This window comes from Lycorma delicatula, chromosome 1 (genome assembly GCF_047948215.1).
Source record: "Lycorma delicatula isolate Av1 chromosome 1, ASM4794821v1, whole genome shotgun sequence".
Lineage (NCBI taxonomy): Eukaryota > Metazoa > Arthropoda > Insecta > Hemiptera > Fulgoridae > Lycorma > Lycorma delicatula.
In genome coordinates, this window is record NC_134455.1 from 31048278 (window position 1) to 31069468 (window position 21191).

Consider the following 21191-nt stretch of genomic DNA (forward strand, 5'->3'; position numbering starts at 1 on the left):
TTAATAACACATACTCGTTCATAATCACAGTTTACAAATCAGATTTTAAATTTTAATAATCAGTTGGCAGTTTACAAAAGACATACTGATTAGTAAGTAAAAAATGTTCTTGTGCAGCTCGAAACAGCAAGAGAAAACTCTTAAAAAATTACAATTGCTCCGTAAAAAAATATTATTTTTAGCAAGATAATAATAAATATGAGCTACAATTTCTATCCGAAGAGAAATTTTTCTGTATGGTTCTCTTTAAGAATGAATTGTACTCCTAGCACCGGTTACGCAAAAATTGTAAATTGTATGTATTTTGGGTAAAGTTATAAAAAAAATTGTGCACACCTAACATATCACATTGCAAAAGCGTTTGTTTTCTCAAATTATTCAACTCAGTTGATTATAATATTTTTATCGTATTTCATTTCTTTTAGTATATAACGGGTAAGGTATTGAAACGGCCGAGTATAAAGATAGATTTTTCAGGTATTATTCGGGTACAATGCATACTTATTTTTCAGAATTTAGTTACAATAACTGTTTGCCTTTGAACAGCATGCGTTTTTTCTACAGAAACGGCTATAGTTTAACGGCTGCTTAAAATTTATTTTGTCACTTCTTCAGTATCCATGGGCATGTTGATCTGCCTTCAGCTCATCTACTAAAATCTGTGAGCATAATTTTGAAGAAACTGGTTCAGTGTTCAACAATAAGCTGATAAATTGAGGAATGTACACTTAAACTATACACTTGTAAGAATTGCAATTGTATGAAGTCTCATATTTTTGCCCATCGTCATTTAGTTTCAGTCGACTTATAGAATAGCAGAGTTAGAAGAATTTTCATAAGAATTTACACGTGCACATACAAATTAAAGAAATGCAGCTGCAAAATGACACTGAACGAGTTAATCATATTACTTTTTATTGCCATATTTTTAATCTTATAAACGTTAACGGGTTTACAATATTTCGATGAAGAAGTGATGAATCAGTTTTCATTTATGTAGGTATGTAAACAAACAATACTTCTGGTACCGGGCAACAAATAAACCTCAGGAAATTCAATGACTGCACATCACTAAAGTTATTGTATTATGTACAATAGCATCCTCTGGCATAATTGATGCATAGTTCTTCGAAAACACTGATGAGAATGTTGTTGCAATCATGTTAGACTGATTTTTCCGAAAAATTGCAAAACTTTTGCTTCATGAAATGATAGAGAAACGTGAATCAACCCAGACACTATGTTTCAAAGGTATCCATTCAAACAGCTAGGCAATCAAGTAAGATTGTTTTGTAGATCACGTTACCTTCTAACGCAACGATATCCCTTTTCTTGAGAACTTAAAAAGAAATCGTCATGAATTTACGTAATAAAATAGTACATACGTTACGTCGCGTCGTGTAATGGAAAATACTAAAACTCGACTTGAAGAATGTGTGAATTGAAATAGTGACCCCCTTTAGTTTCTAGTGCTCAGGCATAAATTTTGTTTAAGTTAATGGGAATAAATAAGGTGCCAGTTTATAGTGAAAGTTCTTTTTTACAACATAAATAAAAATAAAAAAATTAATGATTTGGCTTGTTTTATTTGCTCACCTATCGTAATGAAAATCATTATAAAAATAACGGAATAGTCAATTAAATATGAAACAGAAAAAAACACTTATGACTGCGTTATTCCCTTTAAATATTACTGCAGCAAAATAAATGAAGATCTCTGAACAAATATGAAATGATGTTAGTTCATGCTGTAATTTGTTTTAAGTAATGTTTTTTTAAATTGACCGGGAAGTATTCAAAAGAACTGATTATTGATTCTGAAAAGAATTGGGGGTCTCATAACAACAATAAACTGCTGAAAAAAATGTAAAAAAATTTAAGAAGTTATAAGTATCAAGAATCATTAACTGACCACTCTTAAAATGCTTTATTTTTCATACAATAATCTATCGCTAGTAAACAATATAATCTTTTGAAGGAATTCGTTAAATGCTAATAGAAATCGTTGATACAGGAGAGAAAGAATTCCTCCCCGGACTTCATTATTCCATCTTATAGCGGAAAAAAAATTTCTGCACCCATTAAAATGTTGAAATTGAACTGAAATTATTTTAGAAAGGACCTACACAAATGGAGGGACTCTAACAAACAAGAAAAGGTTATTTCATAAGACTATCGACACTATTTACACGGTTGTTATATTTACCAAATAATTTTATAAAATACATTCAAGAAGCTCAAATTGAACAAAAAACTTGCAAGTAAAAGGAATTTGGTTCTGATTTGGGAAAAATATTTACAAACTTAAGTACAACACAAACGCCTTTCATTTCAATCATAAGATCAAGCTGTATTTGACCTAGAAGTAATTAAATATTTCCGAAACGGGTAATAGAAAAACTTATTTCATGAATATATGATCTTGCCTCATTAACACAAAGAAAAATTATCAGTCTAAGTAATTTTTAATGAACAATTAGATTTATGAAAATAACTTAGATGAGTTGAATGATCTTCAGAACCTGAGTAATGTTTTGTTGTGACCGTCACCCTTTTTATAACTGATCTTTACAATCTACGACCTAAACTTAAACAGGAAAGATTTCAAACCTGCTAAGAAGTATACCATAACGATTTTAAAAATTGTTAGGGAGTAGAATAAATATAAAACATGTTATTTTAATAAAAAAATTATGCAAGTTAATATATATAAATTAACTGTTTAATGTATTCATTAGCACTTCAAAAAATAAAATAATTCATAAATTAATTACATTAATGTAATTAATTTAAATTATTGTCTGTATTTGCTGTTTTATCAAGTTTTTAGACTCAGAAAGTATGGTTTTTGGACACACGTATTCACATCTCAACTATGAAAATGAGTCATTAACCTTCCCTTATGTGTGTATAAACAAGTTAAAAATTTTAACAGTCCTTTCTCTGTAATATTATGATGAAAAATTTCACTGTATTAAAAAATATTTACTTTTCACAATATTAATAAAAACTTATGAAACAGGTTCAATATAAATATTTTTTAATACCACTTAAAATTTTTACCTACATATTGCAATTTAAAAAAATTCTCCATATAGTTATAAAGACTGCTAGATTCTACCTCTTCATAAAAAGGAACTAATCAATAAATTTGTTTAAACCTTTCTTGATTTTCCTGGAATTATTGAAATATTGATTTTAATTTTAAATATTTATGTTTGATATTTTAAACTGATATTATAACAATTGTTTTTGTGATTTGAATTTTTGTTTTTATACTTCTGATTTAATTTTTCTACTATAATTTTCATTTTAACATTTAATTTTATGTTTCTATGTTTTCTTTATTGTGAAATTATACTTTTATCAGCTGTTGCTATACAATCATTTGAAAAAAAAAACCAACTGAAAATAAAAAATCGCATGTGGACAACACACGACTTTCTTGTACGCCTATTAAAATTACATTACACTTTTCTTTTTTTTTAAATGAAAAGTACATAAAATTTTATTTCATTAAAAAGTCTGAAATTTTTTTTTTGTTAATGAATTATTATTCATCGTAAATTTTTTTTACAATAAGAAATTAATAATTATTAATAAATCAATATATTTAAATTAAAAAAAGGAGATGAAGTCTGATTCGAACCGATGTGCCTTCCCTTAAGATCCAAATAAATACTCATTAATTAAAATTTTATTTGGTTATAACTCTGGAACCAATGAAAATAAGTACCATGATATATCTTGAAAAGCTCTCAATGAGGGATTATTACTGCAGTTAAGAAAAAGTCCAAAATGCAAATCTTTTTAGATTTTGGGCTTTTTTGGACACTTTTGGTTCAGTCGATTACAATCAAAAAGGTAGACGCACAACCAGATGTTACAACAGTCCTAATTCAAAAATTTCAACATCCTACGGCTAATCGTTTTAAACTTATGCGAGATATATACGTACGTATACATCATATATATGTATGTAAGTATGTACATACATATACATCTCGGCTACGTAACGCCGAATCTAGTCAAAATGGATTCAGGATGGCAAGATGGATATTTCCGTTGAAATCTGGAAACCAAAATTTTTCGCGATTACAATACTTCCTTTACTTTGTACAAGGAAATAAAAATTACATTTTTTTATTCGTAATCCTTTGAATTATCCTTTGACAATCTATTAATAATGTAAGTTATAGTTAATGTAATTATTATTTACAATTAGTTTATCCATGAATGATATGTGATTGTAATGCTTTAGGATTTAGAAAATATGTTTATTTAATAAAATATTAAATCAATTTCTCTGAAATTTGTCTGATATTCTTTAGAAATTTGTCTGTAGTTGTGCATTTGAAAATTTGATGAAGATTGGTTGAGTTCTTCTTCAGTTACGCTCAATTTAAGGTCGAAATAATTTGAACGGGGCAAGTTAGAAAATATGTAACTTCATATTATATATTTTCAAATAACGAAAAGTCGGTTCTTCTTACGCAAAACTGCGAAACTGCGAATTTCTTTAAATTTTCCACCGAGAAATAAAACGTTATTTTGAGATTTAAAACTATGACAATGTTACTTTCTCTTAAAGGAATGATTAAACTATTAAAACCGATAGTTAAATTTATTTAGGTCATACACTGTTACCGTAAATTATCATCAAACGACAAATTGCCTCTTCTATTACCAGTGAGAGTTAATGTTGTGATCGATCGTAATGTAACTGTTCATTAAATCACGGTCTGATTTCTATTCATTAAACATAGTATTGATGTATCACCTTCTTTATTTATTGTTTCTATATATCTTTCATTTCATTCAGCGATAATCTATAAACAATAGGTTTTCTTTAATTAAAGTATCGTTTCTTGTTACAACTTGAACTCAATATCTCTGGTTCGTTGTAAGTATTTATTAATTATCGGCAAATACGTGCATTAATACTTATAAAAAAAAAAAATACATATTAAACTGTGATAAAGTTTTATAACCTTAAATTCAATATTTTTACCTACATAGCTTTTTTATTGTTTGTTAATTGTAACGTTAATATTAATTACGTATCAAATAATTATTTGATCAAAGGATATTAATATAATTGAAATTCTTCAATTACGTGTACATTAGTTTTATATTTAACTGTTTATTTACTTTTATAGTTTTAAGTTTCACAAAAAAAACTTAATGGCATCTTACCTACATTCAAAACAGACGTAACTTATCCATTACCTAAAACTAAGGTAAACGTTTTACGCATACGACCAATTAAAAGAGTGATTTTCTACTCCGTACCATAAGCGAATGAAATACACCGTACTGTTGTACGTAAATGGAAAGAGTCTTTTTTAATTATAGTTGTAAAATTCTACTAAAATGCACTTTCTACAAATCACTTTTAATATTAGTTATTCTATATTTGAATAATATTAATTCATAATGATTACTTTAATTTATTTTTTAACTTTATAGATTTAATACATTGCTGCATAATTTTATTTTGATCAATTTAAATTTGCATTTTAAGTGTAAGTATTAGGTAGAACAGTTATAGATTATTAAGAAAGTTATATCTATAGTCTAATTTCGTATAATTAATGATTCATATTATCAATGTCGCTGTCGGACGTATTCAAATAATATGAGAATTACAGGTTGCCATAATTTTTTTATGTTTTAAATTATACTGGTCTTTCTAGATGGCATTTTGAAAACAATTTTTCACCAATTTCCCATTATCCAGTTCATTTGTAAGTTCACTCTTTGTGAAAATATGATAATCGATTATTATTGAGATAATTTAATTGATAACATGAAAAAGAAATCAAATAAAATTTTACTATATAGTACGTTAAAAAAAAAAAAAAAAAAATAGTAAATTGTTGATGTTAATTCATAAGAACTGTTGAAGCATTTACAATAGGTACTCATATAAATAACATATTTTTCAAAAAGAAATTGCAGAAAAAATATATAGAGAAAAACATATTTTTAAAGACCTTCAGACAAATACGTTAAAGAGTAATAAGTTTGTTTTTCTCCATTTGTTTATCAAAATAATGTTGGTGTTATGTGAATAAATATTGAAACTCAGATATCGTTAGAAATGGCCTTAGTAATTGTTGAACAAGCATCGTCGAAAAACAATATTTGAAACCGTTATAATTTAAAAAAAAAAAGATTAAAGTTTTGTAAGTACTTGTGAGAATGGCTCCTTGTTTTAATTTTTTGCCCATAATTTAACATAATTTTAGACTAGATTTTTTTTTACTTTTCAGCGCATTGTAAATAAAAGCAGATTTCTTAAAACAAAAATATTATATGTATTTATTATTTTTAAATTTCCGTTAGAGAAAAACGATGTATTGATTGGATTTTTAAGATGTTCAGATTGTTAAGGCTATATCAGAATTTTAACTGAATTTTGAATCGCATATTCTAAACTGTACTTATCCGTTCGTCGTTTCATTCAAGGATGTAATCACGATTAGTTCATTCAAGGGTATCCGTAAGTCTGGGCTGATGTTATAAAATACATTCGTTTAATCGTTGGTTTTTTCGTGCTACTAGCGAGAAAACCGTAACCTTAACCTTGCGGTACACTAAGTCTTGGCAAAGAAGTGTGTATCTTCTACCAGAAACTCTATCAATATTTTATTTTTCGTTAAGAAGCATAGAGTCAATATTAGTAGTGGTTTTCTGACTCTTCTGACAAACATACACATATAAATGTTTAATCGAAATCAACCCATAAAATCTCCCTACGTTTATGAAATGGACAGCTATGGATCAAGTGCTGGTCAAGCGTGCTAGTAAATTATATACATTTAACCTTAGTGTAATTACAAATTTCTCGGTTGGTTGTATACTTTTCATAACTTTACTTTAAAATAATAAAACCTTCTACCGAAACTTACGATGTAAGAGTGCCAAATATGAAATAAGCTGCTAACTAAGCGACTCAATGAGAAGATCCTATTATTTACCCGCTAACTCAACTCATCACGGTCCTATTATTAAACGAAATTACTTTTCATTAACCTTATCTAATTTTTATATTTTTGGAATGTTTACAAAACGTTAATATGCCGTGCAAGTAGCTTTTACCTTTGATTCTTTTCTCCAACCAGCTTTCTAGCTACCGCCGGGTCTGGATGTGTGTGTGTATAGGCAAATTTAATTACCGGCTTGGGAGGCCTGATGTAACAGCAGTCTAAGTGTAAATGTACCGGTAAATATGTAGTTTGGAACAGACTCGGGTCAACCACTCCTGAGACGTATGATTAATTGAATTCCAACCACCATCACTGTTATCCACAGTCATTCAAATTCATATAAAACGCAACTGCCTTTACAAGGGCTCAAATCTTAGAACTCTCAACTTAGTCGGCTGATTTTGCGATGACGATAGACGTTTACCACGAGCTTTTACTTTGTACCTATTTAAAGCAGGCTATCTACATTGTTATGCAATCTTTTATTATGAATTTATTTTCTATTCTTGTGTTGGTTGATTTAGGCACGGTGATTGTAATTTAAAATTTTATAAGTTTGAAGTAAAAGTTACGCTATTTTTTTTGAAGTCTTAATCTTTTCTCATATTCGTAGTTCATTAAACTTATTGAATGTAAACTTGTTATGACTATTATCTACGCGTAGGTTAGCTGTGATAGTATTTATATCTTAACCGTAGGTTGTTTTCAAAGTGGAATTTAAAAATATTGTGGCTAAAGTAAGATTATCTCTAGTTATAAAATGTAAAACGTAATATATATAGTAAAAAAATTTAGTACTGTTAAAACTAAACTTACGCAAATAGTTGTCCAAATGGTGATAATGGATAATCCAAATAAATTTATATTTTAGTATAAGTTATTAATATTAAATTATTACAAAGCTCATTTATCGATAATTTATAAAAAAAAAAAAAAAAATCATTAAAATATTACATATTTTGATGATGCTTAAATTTTGTTGGTGATACTAAGTAAAATATTGATGAGATGTTACAACGTAAACAATATTTACTTAAATATTGCAGCTAAGCTTTTTAATGGTAGAATCCTTATTTCTTTAACATTTCTTATTATTTAAATTGAATATTTAAGGTATTATTAACTACGATTGAGCTTTGATCAAGTTATATGTTTTGTTTTGAAAATGAAATTTTACAACATTATATATTTTATTTATTTTTCTACGTCACATAAAATAATCTAATTCATAAAATTTCCAATATTCAGAATGTTATATAAATTAATTTTATAAATATCTGCACGAGAAACTTAGTAAATAAATACGCATTCTAACCTGTATCGTTATAAAAATAAATAATTCTTATCAAATTTAGTAAATCTCAATATTTTACTCACTTGTTCATTACTAAAACCTATAGTTGACGCTGAAAGTAGTAAAATAAACAAAATCATCTCTATCACTCACTTGCGGGGTTGATATAGCACCTTCAATTCCGTTGACTAGGTCTTGCTGATTAAAGATAGCTATTTATACTAGGTCGTATAAGTCGGCTGGGTCACTGGGGCACTAAGTTTCACTTGCAACCGAAATAATCGCGCGAATGAAGAGGTGGAGGTGCGAGCCTCAGCTTCTGTTGGTAGATGCCGTGTAACGGTAAAATTGCTAATGGCCAGTCCGCCTCTGCAGCACTTCTTCCTTGTTGGTTATTCTCGTTTCTTCTGACCGAGAGTAACCTTTTCATCAGTTTATAACTTCACTTAGCGCTATCGTTATACCTATGTAGCTAAACGTTATAAACATTCATCATATAGAGAAGGATGTGTTCGGAGATGTTTTGTTTATCACAGGTCGCTAGGTATCTGATTCACATACCCGATTCAGAGTAAAAATAAAATATAAAATTTTCTAGCATAACGAAATATTTTTCTTTAGAACGACTTAATCCTTTTAATGTCAAGGAGGAAATCAGTGAAAAAAGAAAATTTTCTAACTAAGGGTGTTTGTTTTAAACGTGCAGATAAGTAATTTTTATTTAATTTTTTAATAAAAATATTAGCTATATACATCATTAATATACATGTATCTACACTAGCTAACTGCATTAGCTTAATAAAGACATAAAACTGAAATTACCGAATTTTGCTAATATCACATTTGCAGTATATTTAAAATTATGAACAATCATAAACAGCAATAAAAATATATATTAAAAAAAAAATAATAGATTTTCAATTTAATTAAGAATTCGATTATTCTTTTGCACTTATCTACTCATGAAGAGTTTTACGAGCAGAAGACCTTCTCAGTATTTTTTTTGTATCCCTAGGTAATGTTCTGTCGGGGGTCATTTCTTGAAAGCTTCACATTTTGTTGTTCTACTTAAAATATTTAATTATAAGTAATAATTTAAAATTCAAAAGCTGAAACTGGATTACTTTTTTTTTGTATAAGTGGTAAATCTATGTTACTGAGGCGATTTAATTGATCATCTTTTACAGCAGTGAAGTTATTTTTACCTAGTGAACTAGTATTTGCGAAAGTTTGATTCTATCACCTTTCAGGAAAACGTTTCATCGATGAAAAACATACTTGAAGTAAATATGTTGTCAAAAAACTGTACCTAAATAATAGAAAGTCGCATAAAAAAAATTACTTTATCTTGACTCAAATTGTTGATCCTGTATCGTAACAGCAACAATAATTTTCGCAGAATCGATTTCTCTTTTTACTCATAAAGTGATTCTATCAAGATATGAACTTGACATACAACATCTTTTGAGTTCATTTCCCTATTTTATTATAAAAAATTCCCATAACCTGTTTATTGGCTAATAGATTGTGTTCATTAAACTTCCTATTTTGAATTCGCATCCTACCCTGTCAATCTCTTTTAACGATATTGTTTTTATCTCGATCCTTATATCTATCTAAGGATAATTTAGTCTTAAAATAATTCTAATTAATAAAGTCTAAATTATTTTTTATTTTATTGGAATATTTTACTGATTTATATTTTTGTTAATATTAAATCAAACATCATGCCGTTTAATTCATGGAGTTAACAATTCTGCTTTATCACGCTTTGTAATCATGTTTCTGAGTTACGAATTCATGTAATTTATAGAAATTTCTTTCGCTGACCTCTAAAATTGTTAATTTTTCTAAGAATAATCTCTCCAACATTTATTATTGTATAACTATTTTGAAGTGCTTAAAGTTAATAATGGGAGTTAGAATAACCATGTTGATTTGCTATATATGTTGGGCGACCGATTATTTTTTTTTTCAATTAGTTTTCTTTTATTTCTAACACGTTTAGTTGTGATCAACTCCTTATGAAGACCTGGATCTTCAAATAATATCAAATGGATTTATAAACAATTTTTACCATTGAATAAAAGGTAATTATTTTTAAAAAATCACTACGAAATTCAAATCTTACTTAATACAACCACTCTGGAAGGTTAATAAATACAAAAAATAGGGTTTTCCTTACCTTAAGAATTAAATGTAACATCATAATTCAAAACTTCATCATAGTATAAAAATCAAATATTTTCAGCAAAGGTTTCTGAGAAATATTTCGTAATGTAAAAAGAAAAATTTAGTCTATATTTTAAATTATGAGTAATCTTTATAATTCCTATGTTTTTTTGTTCTTACTCTGAAGTGGGATTTGCATCTCTTCTTCCGTACATATTCTTGAAGTTCATTTTTACTCTGACCTTTGTAATATGACATTAGTTTCTTTGGAATCGTCTTATATTCCATTAAATAATTGAATAACCTACACATATTCATTCTATCCAATTGTAAGAGCAATAGCATATTAATGCGTTATAGTACTAATGTTTGTTCTAAAAATAATATTCAACTCTGAATAAGAATAATTTATACTAATTCCACTATTTTGGCTGGTTAGATATCTTTCATTTTATTTTATATTCTAAAATTGCAGGGTGATTAATTATGAAATTAATTTCGCTAACGAAACGTTGCAAGCACGAAGATTTCCTTCCTGATCGTACTGTGTTTGGTGATGAACCCACACCTCAATTTAAGGGAGAAATTAACATACATAATATCCGTAACTGAGGATCAAAAAAATCCCCATGAACTCTTACAGTGCGAAGGGACTCCTCAAAATTAAATGTTTCCTGAGCGATATACCGACGGCGAGTATAAGGACCGTTCTTTTCGTTGATGCAATCATAACAGGAGTTGCTTATTTGGATATGCTGGGTACATGGCTCTTTCTTCAACTGCAAAGTGGACCAGAAAATTTTATTTGGTGCCCCTCCTCACTGACATAACTCTGTACGGGATTGGTTAAATGACATTTTCCCCATCCGTTGGCCCGACCCATGTTTTTTGCAGACTCTGTCTTAATAATACTAATTAGTTTTTAAAGTTACTAATTTAGTTAAATAGTATCAATTGTTTGAGTGATAATACTACTGCCGTAATGTAGTGGAAAATAGTGGAAACTAGCATGAAATTATTTTGTGATTCTAAGCATGACTCACCGCAAAATTTTTTATTATAACTCGCGTGTCTGAAACCTAACTTGAACCAATATATTATTTCTTTACAATGAAATCTTTATAAAAGTTTAGCTAATAAATAATTGTTTCCTAACAATAGTGGTTCTTAAGCTATCGTGGAGGGAAAAATTAAATACGGTCGCCCTTTTGAACTTTTTCAACATAAAATTTCATTCTTATTATATAAATAACATTAGTTTCAGAAGAACCAAAAAATTTCTTTAAATAACCTGATCCGTTCTGAAGATATAAATTTGTTTTAAAAAATTCAATATAGAATTTTATTTATACATTTCTATTTATAAACCGACTGATAAAAAAATTACTTTCAGGAAAATTTACGTTTATAAGAAGCTTTTTCTTTTATGATGTTAAGAACTCACTGCTGAAATATTTTTTTTTGTTGAAAAATTGCTGCTGTTTTTGAAAAATTGTTGAAACTGCTGAAATATTGGATGACCTTTTAATTACACAAATATATATTTCTAAACAAACGCGCGCGCTCACACACATACCCAAACACACACAAATGTATACATATATATATTCAATTTAATTTACGAGAACTTATTAATTTAGATTCACTTTTTACAAACTTTTGAAGAAAAGAAACGTATTAAGTTTCTGTTGCACGGTGGGATTATTGGGTGAAATTGAATTTTCTTTGTTTTGGAATATGAGGAGTACAAAAATATCATTCAGTTAAAATGAACTACCGTTATAAATTTATAATTGTTTTCTCTACTATGTCGTATAAGTAAATATATGTATACTGCATAATATATATATGCAGCATAAGGAAATATGTTGTATTTCATGTATTAATACGACATATTTCCTTATACTGCATATATAGTATATAAACATATGTACAAAATTTGTTGCTCCAAAATCTCCAAAACTACTGGGTTGATTTGATCAAAATTTAAATATGCTATAGTAGTATATCTGAAGTTTTACAGGTGAAAATTTGAAGAATATTGATTGAATTGTTCTTGAGTTACTCTCAATTTAAGATCGACAGCAGTCAACATAACCTCAATTTGGGTTTATGTTGACCGTATAGTAGTGTATTTTTCATACGCGCTTTTGCTGTGAGTCATGGTGGTGAGTGAGTTTGAAACTAGATGCTAGAGTGTGTTCTAGTTAGTCGGATCTACTAGTTAATAGAACGTATGAAGTACATGGTACTCTGAAAATCAGTGCATTTCTGACTGCAAAGCAGGGAGGTAGTTGGAAATAAAGTCGGTCTTCTTGCGCAGAACTGCGCAAGAGATATTTCTTTTCATAATCAGTTAATCTTTTAAATTAAAGAAAAAAAATGTTAATAATTAGTATTAGTACTAATTAATAAAAATAATAATTAAAAAGATAATGTAAAAATAATTTTAAATGTAAACTAATAATTTCCATTATAATATCTCCAATTTAATTGTGATGTTTTATTAAATACCATAATTTAGTTTTTCTCAACCTTTGGGGCGCTTCCGCTAAGGGGCCCTGATAACACTAAATAGGGGGCGCGAGCATATCGAAAAGAAAATATTATTAAAAAACGTATAAATATAATAATTATATATTATTATAATAATAAATATTATATTATTATTATAATTTACTGAAAGGAAAGCAAAATAAAATACACTCTGGTATATCAAATAATTACACACTCAGACTTAGGGATAATATTTGTTTTATTAAATAAATGTATTGCAAAGCTGTAACGGACCAGCTAGTGCGTATGCGCCGCTTTGAATCCGAGGCTGTGATTGGTCACTAGGGAGTGGCAATTTTTGCGCGCACGATTGTATCGGCGTTTCAAAAAATGATGCTCGAGCACCCATAATGAACGGCTTAGGCCGTGTTCATTACTCGCGCGCCTAACCTCGTATTGTAAACATTCGTCGTTCCGTGGATGCACGTACGCGTACGTCTGTGCGTACATCGTCTCCTGGTTTACAAGTCTCGACGCGAGCGAGGAAACTCGGTGATGACTCACTGTGCAACGTCAAGACAACTAGAATTGTCGTACGTCCCTAATTTATTTTTACATGTATTTACATGTATTCTTTTAACGTTACGAAATATTTAATCTTTAAAAAAATAATTGGGTTGGCAACTCTGTGTGATATATTTTTCTTAAAGAATTTCTTTATTTTAACTTGGTTGTAACCAAATGGCTGCGCACTTGCGTAGTAGGTTTTACAGTTATTTACATACAAACACACACACACATCCACACCCACACACTTATATATATATATATATATGTGTGTGTGTGTGTGTGTGTGTGCGTATAAAATGAAGAAAGAATTTGTTTGTAAAAAAAAGGTAGAATTAATATTCCATATTTTTTATTTTAAATGAAGAAAGAATTGTGACGTTACAAGATGGCATTAGGTACTAAAAGTAATTTCTCGCGCGCGAATTATGTAGAACAAATTTCCCTCAACATATCAGGGAGCTGCTGCAACCGATTGTTTTAAGGCGTCAGTCAGCCGCATCTCGTAGTCAACCGGTTCGAAACCGAGCCACACCATTTAAAAAAAATTACTTTTTTCGCTTTAAATATTATTTATTTAATTCTATCGCTCATCTGTGACGTCACACGTCATAGCATAAGAACACAACAGTTGATGTGCAACCAACCTTTGAAATAAATAATTAATAGTTAAACGCAGCCTTGTGTGATTTCAAATCCCTGCTCTAACAGTACGAGGGAAGAGCAAATCTTCCACAGGGAAAAACGGAAATTTCAAGAAGGCAGAAAAAAGTTCGGTTAGGTTAGGTTAAGGGGAACAGGAAGTGACGTCATCAAGGTGGGTGATCCATGATGGCGGACCGGAAGTTAATGCAGTAGCCCTATTTCCTACTACTGCCGGGAAGTCTATAAAAATTTCTTCTTCGGCAGTTGAGAGTCCTTCGGGAGTATTTTGAAATGGATCCCTAACCCACTCGTAAATTGCTACCAAGTCGTCGTCAGCAAGAAAATACTTCTTAAAATTCTTTGCCGGCATGACTAAATGATTTTCAATGGTTATAAAAACAATTTTCACGTGTTGTTCTTCAGCCTTGTAAGTTTTACTACATTCATCCACATTTGTGAACATTTCTAGTTTTTTTGCTTTAAACTACTGCTGTAATGCATCCATATAATGTAATGCACCAATGTCTTTACAAAGAGTAGAAAAGATTAATTAGTTTAGGGGTCTCATTTTTATATAATTTACAACGGTTACAACCGTCGTTAGCAGAATATTCGGGTCAGGACTCATTTCTTTGGAAGCCAGAGCTTCTCTGTGAATCATGTAATGTGTCCAGATATACTGCTATTTTGTTTCACAAGTGCTTGTTTATTTTGGAAATTCCAGACATTGAACGAGCACCGTCGGTGCATATTCCGACGCAATCTTTCCACTCTATGTTTGCCTGTTTATAAAATTATTTAAGATAGCAAATAATACGAGTGCTGTTGTTTTCAGTTCTATTGGTTTTCAGAAAAGTAGTTCTTCTCCTGCTGACATACCATTACAAAATCGAACATAGGCAATGAAATGAGCATCGTTATTGTTATCTGTTGCATCATCAAGCTGAACTGAAAACAATTTGTCCCGCAACTTACCGAAAAGCTGATGCTGTTCATCTTCAGCTATATTACCAATTCAACGGGTAACAGTATCATTTGTTAGAGGTAGAAAAGCAATTATTTAAGGTATGAACAGCCAAAATTATCTTCAAACATAGTTTCTACAATCTCAATTGCAGCTGGCAAAATAAGCACTTCACCAGTGGTGTGAGGCTTTTTACATCTGGCTATTTTATATAAAACTTTGTAAGAGGCAAGTAAAGTTTCTTCATTCACAGACAAATTTTTTTAAAAAAATGTTTATTTTCATATGATTTTAATTTTAATTCGAAGAATTCTCGGAGCTTATTAAAGTATTCACTATGTAGCGTTTCCAAATGTCGTTTAAGTTTATTAGGTTTCATACTGTCTGCTGCCAGAATTTTTGATTAAGTGACATACAAGGGCCAAGGGCCTTTCTCTTCATTTACTTCAACACTGATAAATTCAAAATTTAAGTATTCTTGAGAATAATTTCTTGATTTTATTTTCGAAACCACGCTCGTCTGTGTACTTGATGCTTCAGTGTCGTGTCTAATGCTTGCTTATGCCTACTTAAAAATTTATCAATGATGCTGTATAAATCTACTGTCGTGAATATTTAATTCCTTGAATTGCAATTAACACACAAATTACAACATACTCATTCACGATTGATTCGATAGCAAGAGAAGAATCGACTCGACTGAGACTAGCTAGAATTGAAAGTTGCAGCATTTATAAATTGCTCAGACGGTCGCGTAGACGTTCCAGAATGTTCGAGACAAATAGGAACCTCTCACTAAGCTGTGAGAATGTCCGATATGGTGAACTTAAAACGGTGTGCAATAGAGAGGCATAGATTCTGGTTTGTCAACGCAGCAGATCGGTATTGCCAAATATTAATAAATTTACTTATTCTTGGTAATTTGTAAGGTTTGTAATTAAGGTCATAATGTAGCTTTAACGTCAAAATACTCAAAATACGTTATTATTGCATAAACTTTTATTTATGAGAGGGGATGCGATGAAAATTATGATTGAAGATTGGGTCACAAATACTGAAAGTTTGAGAAACGCTGTTATAATTCTTTTAATATTTTTATAAGATTATAAAAGATTTTACAATTCATATAAGTGTGAATAAATTTTACGGTAATTCAAAAACTGTTTGTTTACTTGATTCTGTATTTTATTATATTACGTGTATTTCAATTTGCATTAGATTATTTGTTTTTCCACCGCTTTCTAATTCTTCCGATTCTGGTCTAACGAGATTGAGCCACTCTTCCTTATAAAAAATGGAAGAAACTATTACAATAAGTTATCACTCTCTGTCTTTTCGGTTGCTATACAAGTTCTTTAACACTAGAGACGAGTACATTTATGAGTACTGTAACGGTTGAAATTTTGTTGTAGGAATGTTAGATCTGGCATTTTAATTCTGTCTTTATAGTTGTTTACAAGATGGTACTCTAAAGATGTTTAGAAATGTCAACACCTTGGACACGATGATGATCGTTTAGATCTCAAATTAACTAAAAGACCAACAAAATGATGTGATGATCATCATAATTTTCCCTCTAATTATTCACTTTTTATTTACCTTGCAGTTTTAAATTTCACATAGAATTCAGCGTAAAAGTTAAGCCAGAATTCGTGACGTTTATATATGAATAAAATGAACTACAGACTTCACAAAAAAATGCAATGAATCTCCAGTGTTATACCTTCAAAAAACATTAATGATGCTTATTTAACTTACTGGAGGTATTGATGTATTCTGGTGGATAGTAATTTATTTATATAAGTGCTTATGGGAATAATCAGGATTTATACAAAGTAATTAATCCTGAATTAGACTAGTTAAAAAATACTCCGTATTTAAACATGCAAATAAATTTGCTAATTCTACACCTCGAATTTGTAACATAACGTCGCATCGCGACTCCTGTACGCCTAGTATCAGCAGATCCTGTTAAGAACTACTTGCGAAAACCCGACAACAATTTTTCTAAACTGTCTGTGCCTACGCGGAAAGTTTTCACCTGGTAACTTAGTGTAAAGCAAATAGTCATGTCTAACTTATGGCGAATGCTAAATGAAAATGAACGGTTAACTTTTAATAGTTAAAAATGTAATAAAATCACAAGTTTATAATTTATACGCTAAAATGAACGAGTTTATATTTTCTAACATTTAATTATGTTTGTAAATTATACGTAAAATATTATACTCCAGATTGTTTTTCCATAAAAATGAAGCTTGCTTACTTGATAATGATATATGAGTGCTATTACTAGCAGCACATGATGCATTTTTAAAGTGATGGACGATGCATAAACAAAATATAACGCTTACAGAGCATGTGAGTACATTATATAGTGACATTTTTGAAAAAAATAAAAATCACTAATTTAGTCTAAATTGGTTTAGTCGTTTTTAGAACTAGTTAATTTATCTGACGTCCCATAAGAGTTAATTATACACTATTTTCATTCGGTTTAGGTAGTCGCTTTATTCTCAAAAACATTTCAGAGGTAAACAATTAACAAATCATCCCGTTTGGAAAATATTAATAGAGAACGTATCATGGGTTAAGTAAGGTTCATATTTCTTTACAAATTTTTGTAATTTATCTTACTGTAATTAGGAGGTAATCATTCATCACCTCAAGATATAATATTGTTACATCTTGATGTAAACTCTTTACAAAATTTATCTATAAAAATCTGTTAAAGAAATGTTGGGCATGGCTGTACTATGGTGAATTTTGAAAGAGGTTCTACGACTACAAAATTATTTCTAATAAATGATCCATATATGTGTATTTGGTTTCATAACCACTGAACTTAAACGCATTCCAAACGGCATCACCATTTCTAAGAATAAGAGTATCTCATACAGGCTTATTAGGAAATGAGAAATTAATAGGTTTCCTATGTATTTTTACATACACTAAGCTGAAATAGATACTGTGATACGAGGGTAAGTCAATTATTAACCGCAATTTAGTTATATTTTTGTTTATGTTTGTAGTACTGTCGTTTTTCGTAGATGACGCATGCGTGGTTTAATTGTTGTTATGACTGTGCAGGTTTGCTGCTAGGTTAGTTCCATTATCGCTGCCCTGCCGTTAACCATGGTTGCACCGCTTTCTGTTTGCACCAAAGAAGAGCAACGTTCAGTGATCCGTTTTTTGTGTCGGAAGGTGTATCAGGGGCAAAAATTCATCGAAGACTTTCGGTACAGTAAGGGAACAGTGTAATTCGTACTTCGTTGCCCCAACGAAGTGTCCACGAATGGATTGAAAAATTCAAAAATGGTCGCACAAGTGTTACGCACGATGAAAGAGCCGGACGACCGTTTACCGCCACAAATGAGGAAAACATTGATCGTGCACGTGACATGGTTTTCTTAGACAGACGAGTAACTATTGATGAAGTGGTACATAGTCTGCAAATTGGTCACGGTTCTTCCTACGAAATCATCCACAACAGACTTGGGTTTCATAAAGTCTATGCAAGATGGGTCCCAAAACAACTCGCACAGTTGCATAAACAAACGCGCTTGGACATCTTCCAAAAACATTTGGATAGCTATGGTAACGAAAGGGACATCTTCTTAGACAGAATCATCACTGGTGACGAAACATGGATACATCATTACGAGCCGCAGAGTATAGAATGGAAACATCCAAATTCGCCCTGCAAAAAAAAGTTCAAGACCCAACTATCCGCAGGAAAACTGATGCTTACGGATTTTTGGGACTCACAAGGCCCAGTACTGGAACTTTATAAGAAAAGGGGCACGACAATAAATAGTGCGCGTTACAGTGAGATGATTATTGCCAAGCTGAAGCCTGCAATTCGAAGCAAACGCCGAGGACTGCTGTCGAAAGGTATTGTGTTGTTGCACGACAATGCCCATCCTCATACTGCTGCCCACACTGCTGAAACGCTCCAGAAAATCAATTTTGAAGTACTGGCTCATCGTCCGTATAGTCCTAATCTTGCTAAGTTCGAAAGAGCTGACAGGTAGGTGGTGGCCAGGAGTAAAAGTGGCCGAAATTTCTGCAAAAAATTTCATCGCGGATGTCAGCAAATTAAACCACTTGTTTCTTAACATTTATTAATGCATGGGTAAAAATGGCTGACAGCTTGGCTGATATGTAAGGCAGTAAAACGGGGTTATATTGCGACGCACCCATCTACGCATTATGCGCGCAGAGCACAAAGATACGCGTTGTATGTCGCAAAAAAACTTACTTATGCTTTATATGTTCATTAATGTTTAACAATTAAATTTTGCAAATAATTTGTATCTTAAACAATAGTTTACTATTGTTATACTCGTATAACAATAGTAAACAATAGTATTGTATACTATTTATACTCGTTTTACGAGAGATTACTCACCGTGCAAGGAAATGTTATATATGGTTTACTATTTATATGTGAAAACAGTACATAAAGAGCTATTTAGTTAGAAACAATCCATGAACTTAAATAAATTAAATTAACAAACAAACAAATCTTTGATTTCTTTATATTTAAATAATTTTTTTTATCCAATAAGAGAATTTCGGTTTATACAATTTCGATATTTTCGTTTGTTATATAACAGGATATATGGTACCGTTAGTTATACAGGTATATGTTTTCGAAGATTCACAAGCATTATTTGGAAGTGAATTGGAAAAGATACTTTGTAATCTTCTTTTGGTTCCCAACAAAAAGTTTGCTATTTATCACTGACCAATCTTTCTCCTAAGAAAATCACTACTTTATGCCACACTGGTATAACATTAAAAGCTAAAGAATGTGGGCAAATTTTAATACAATCAGCATATGATTTGGCTATTGGTAAAGTGGTTTTACAGTTTCAAGAACGACCCCTTTTTGATCGTATTTTTATTCAAACAAGCGAATTTAATTTGTTTATGGCTTTAAAGAAGGCCCACAAATACATTAATGGCTGCGGCCTTTCGACTCAATGATTTCGTCGGATTTTCAGCTAGTGGCTCGTTAAATGCACTTCTTTCCGGTAAACATTATAACAGATGCAACCGTTTATATCCTGTAATATTTGCAACCCTAGAAATGCTGCATTTTGAACAATTTTTAATAGATAATAAACTTCTCATTAGTAATGATGAACGGAAAATAATTCACAAAGTGCAAAGTGAAAAATTATCACAAGAAATATTTGAAAATACAGAATTAACAGACCTTTGTTTAAAATATTCAGCCTACATATGCGATACTTCAGATTACAACAGAGCAAGACTGTAAAGTTTTATATGATTTTGATGGAATTGACACAAAACTATTTATTTTCTCGACGCATTCACACAAGTGATTTTGATACTTAAAAATTTATAATACTAAACTAATTTAAATTTATAATACTAACTAATTTGTCCTTTATATTCAATCAGCAAAACTGGGCTCGATGGCTTGCACGATATCACGAATGGAAATTTTTCATCCACAACTCTTTAGGGAATTTGAGGAAGAGATGTTGGGCATTAAGAAAACGAGCAATCTATTTTCAAGACATTCTAACTTGACCTTAGAGCCAACAGTAAATGCAGATTTTGCGAGACATTTAACTGGTATTACCCAATTTACCAACTCAATTTCAGCTCGAAAGCGATGGAGTAGCAAGTATCGGTATTCGTATCACAATAATTTCCCTCGTGTACGATGTAGCTGGTCTAAATAAACATCAAGACACAACAGCAGATTTATAAAAAAATAGAATAATTAAGCCAAAGAAACGAATAGAAGCTTTGAAAAATACTAAAATCAGAACATAACCCCTTTTAACTTAATGAACTGGATCATAATAAATCGTACAATACAGCCATTGGTAAAGCCACATTATATGCCGTGGCTAATTTCATTTTGAACACTGAAAATAGAGAAGAAAATTTCAGGGAATCATTTATTAATAAGTGTGCTAAATCCGGGAATCGTTTTGAAGAATCAATTAAGCAAAACAAAATACTTAATTTTGCATCAAAAAACGCCAAAAAAAAAGGTTTTGTAAGTAATAAAGTACAA

General features: G+C 30.3%; 1 protein-coding gene across 1 annotated transcript in view; it reads right to left on the reverse strand.

Moving 5' to 3' along the window:
- Positions 1–8562, reverse strand: part of LOC142318071 (trypsin-like) — a 78611-nt gene extending 70049 nt beyond the window's left edge. The window contains exon 1 of the mRNA XM_075354593.1: positions 8370–8562. Within this exon, the coding sequence (XP_075210708.1) occupies positions 8370–8426 (57 nt within the window). The 5' untranslated portion in view covers positions 8427–8562. The remainder of the gene's footprint in view (positions 1–8369) is intronic.
- Positions 8563–21191: the final 12629 nt, after the last annotated feature.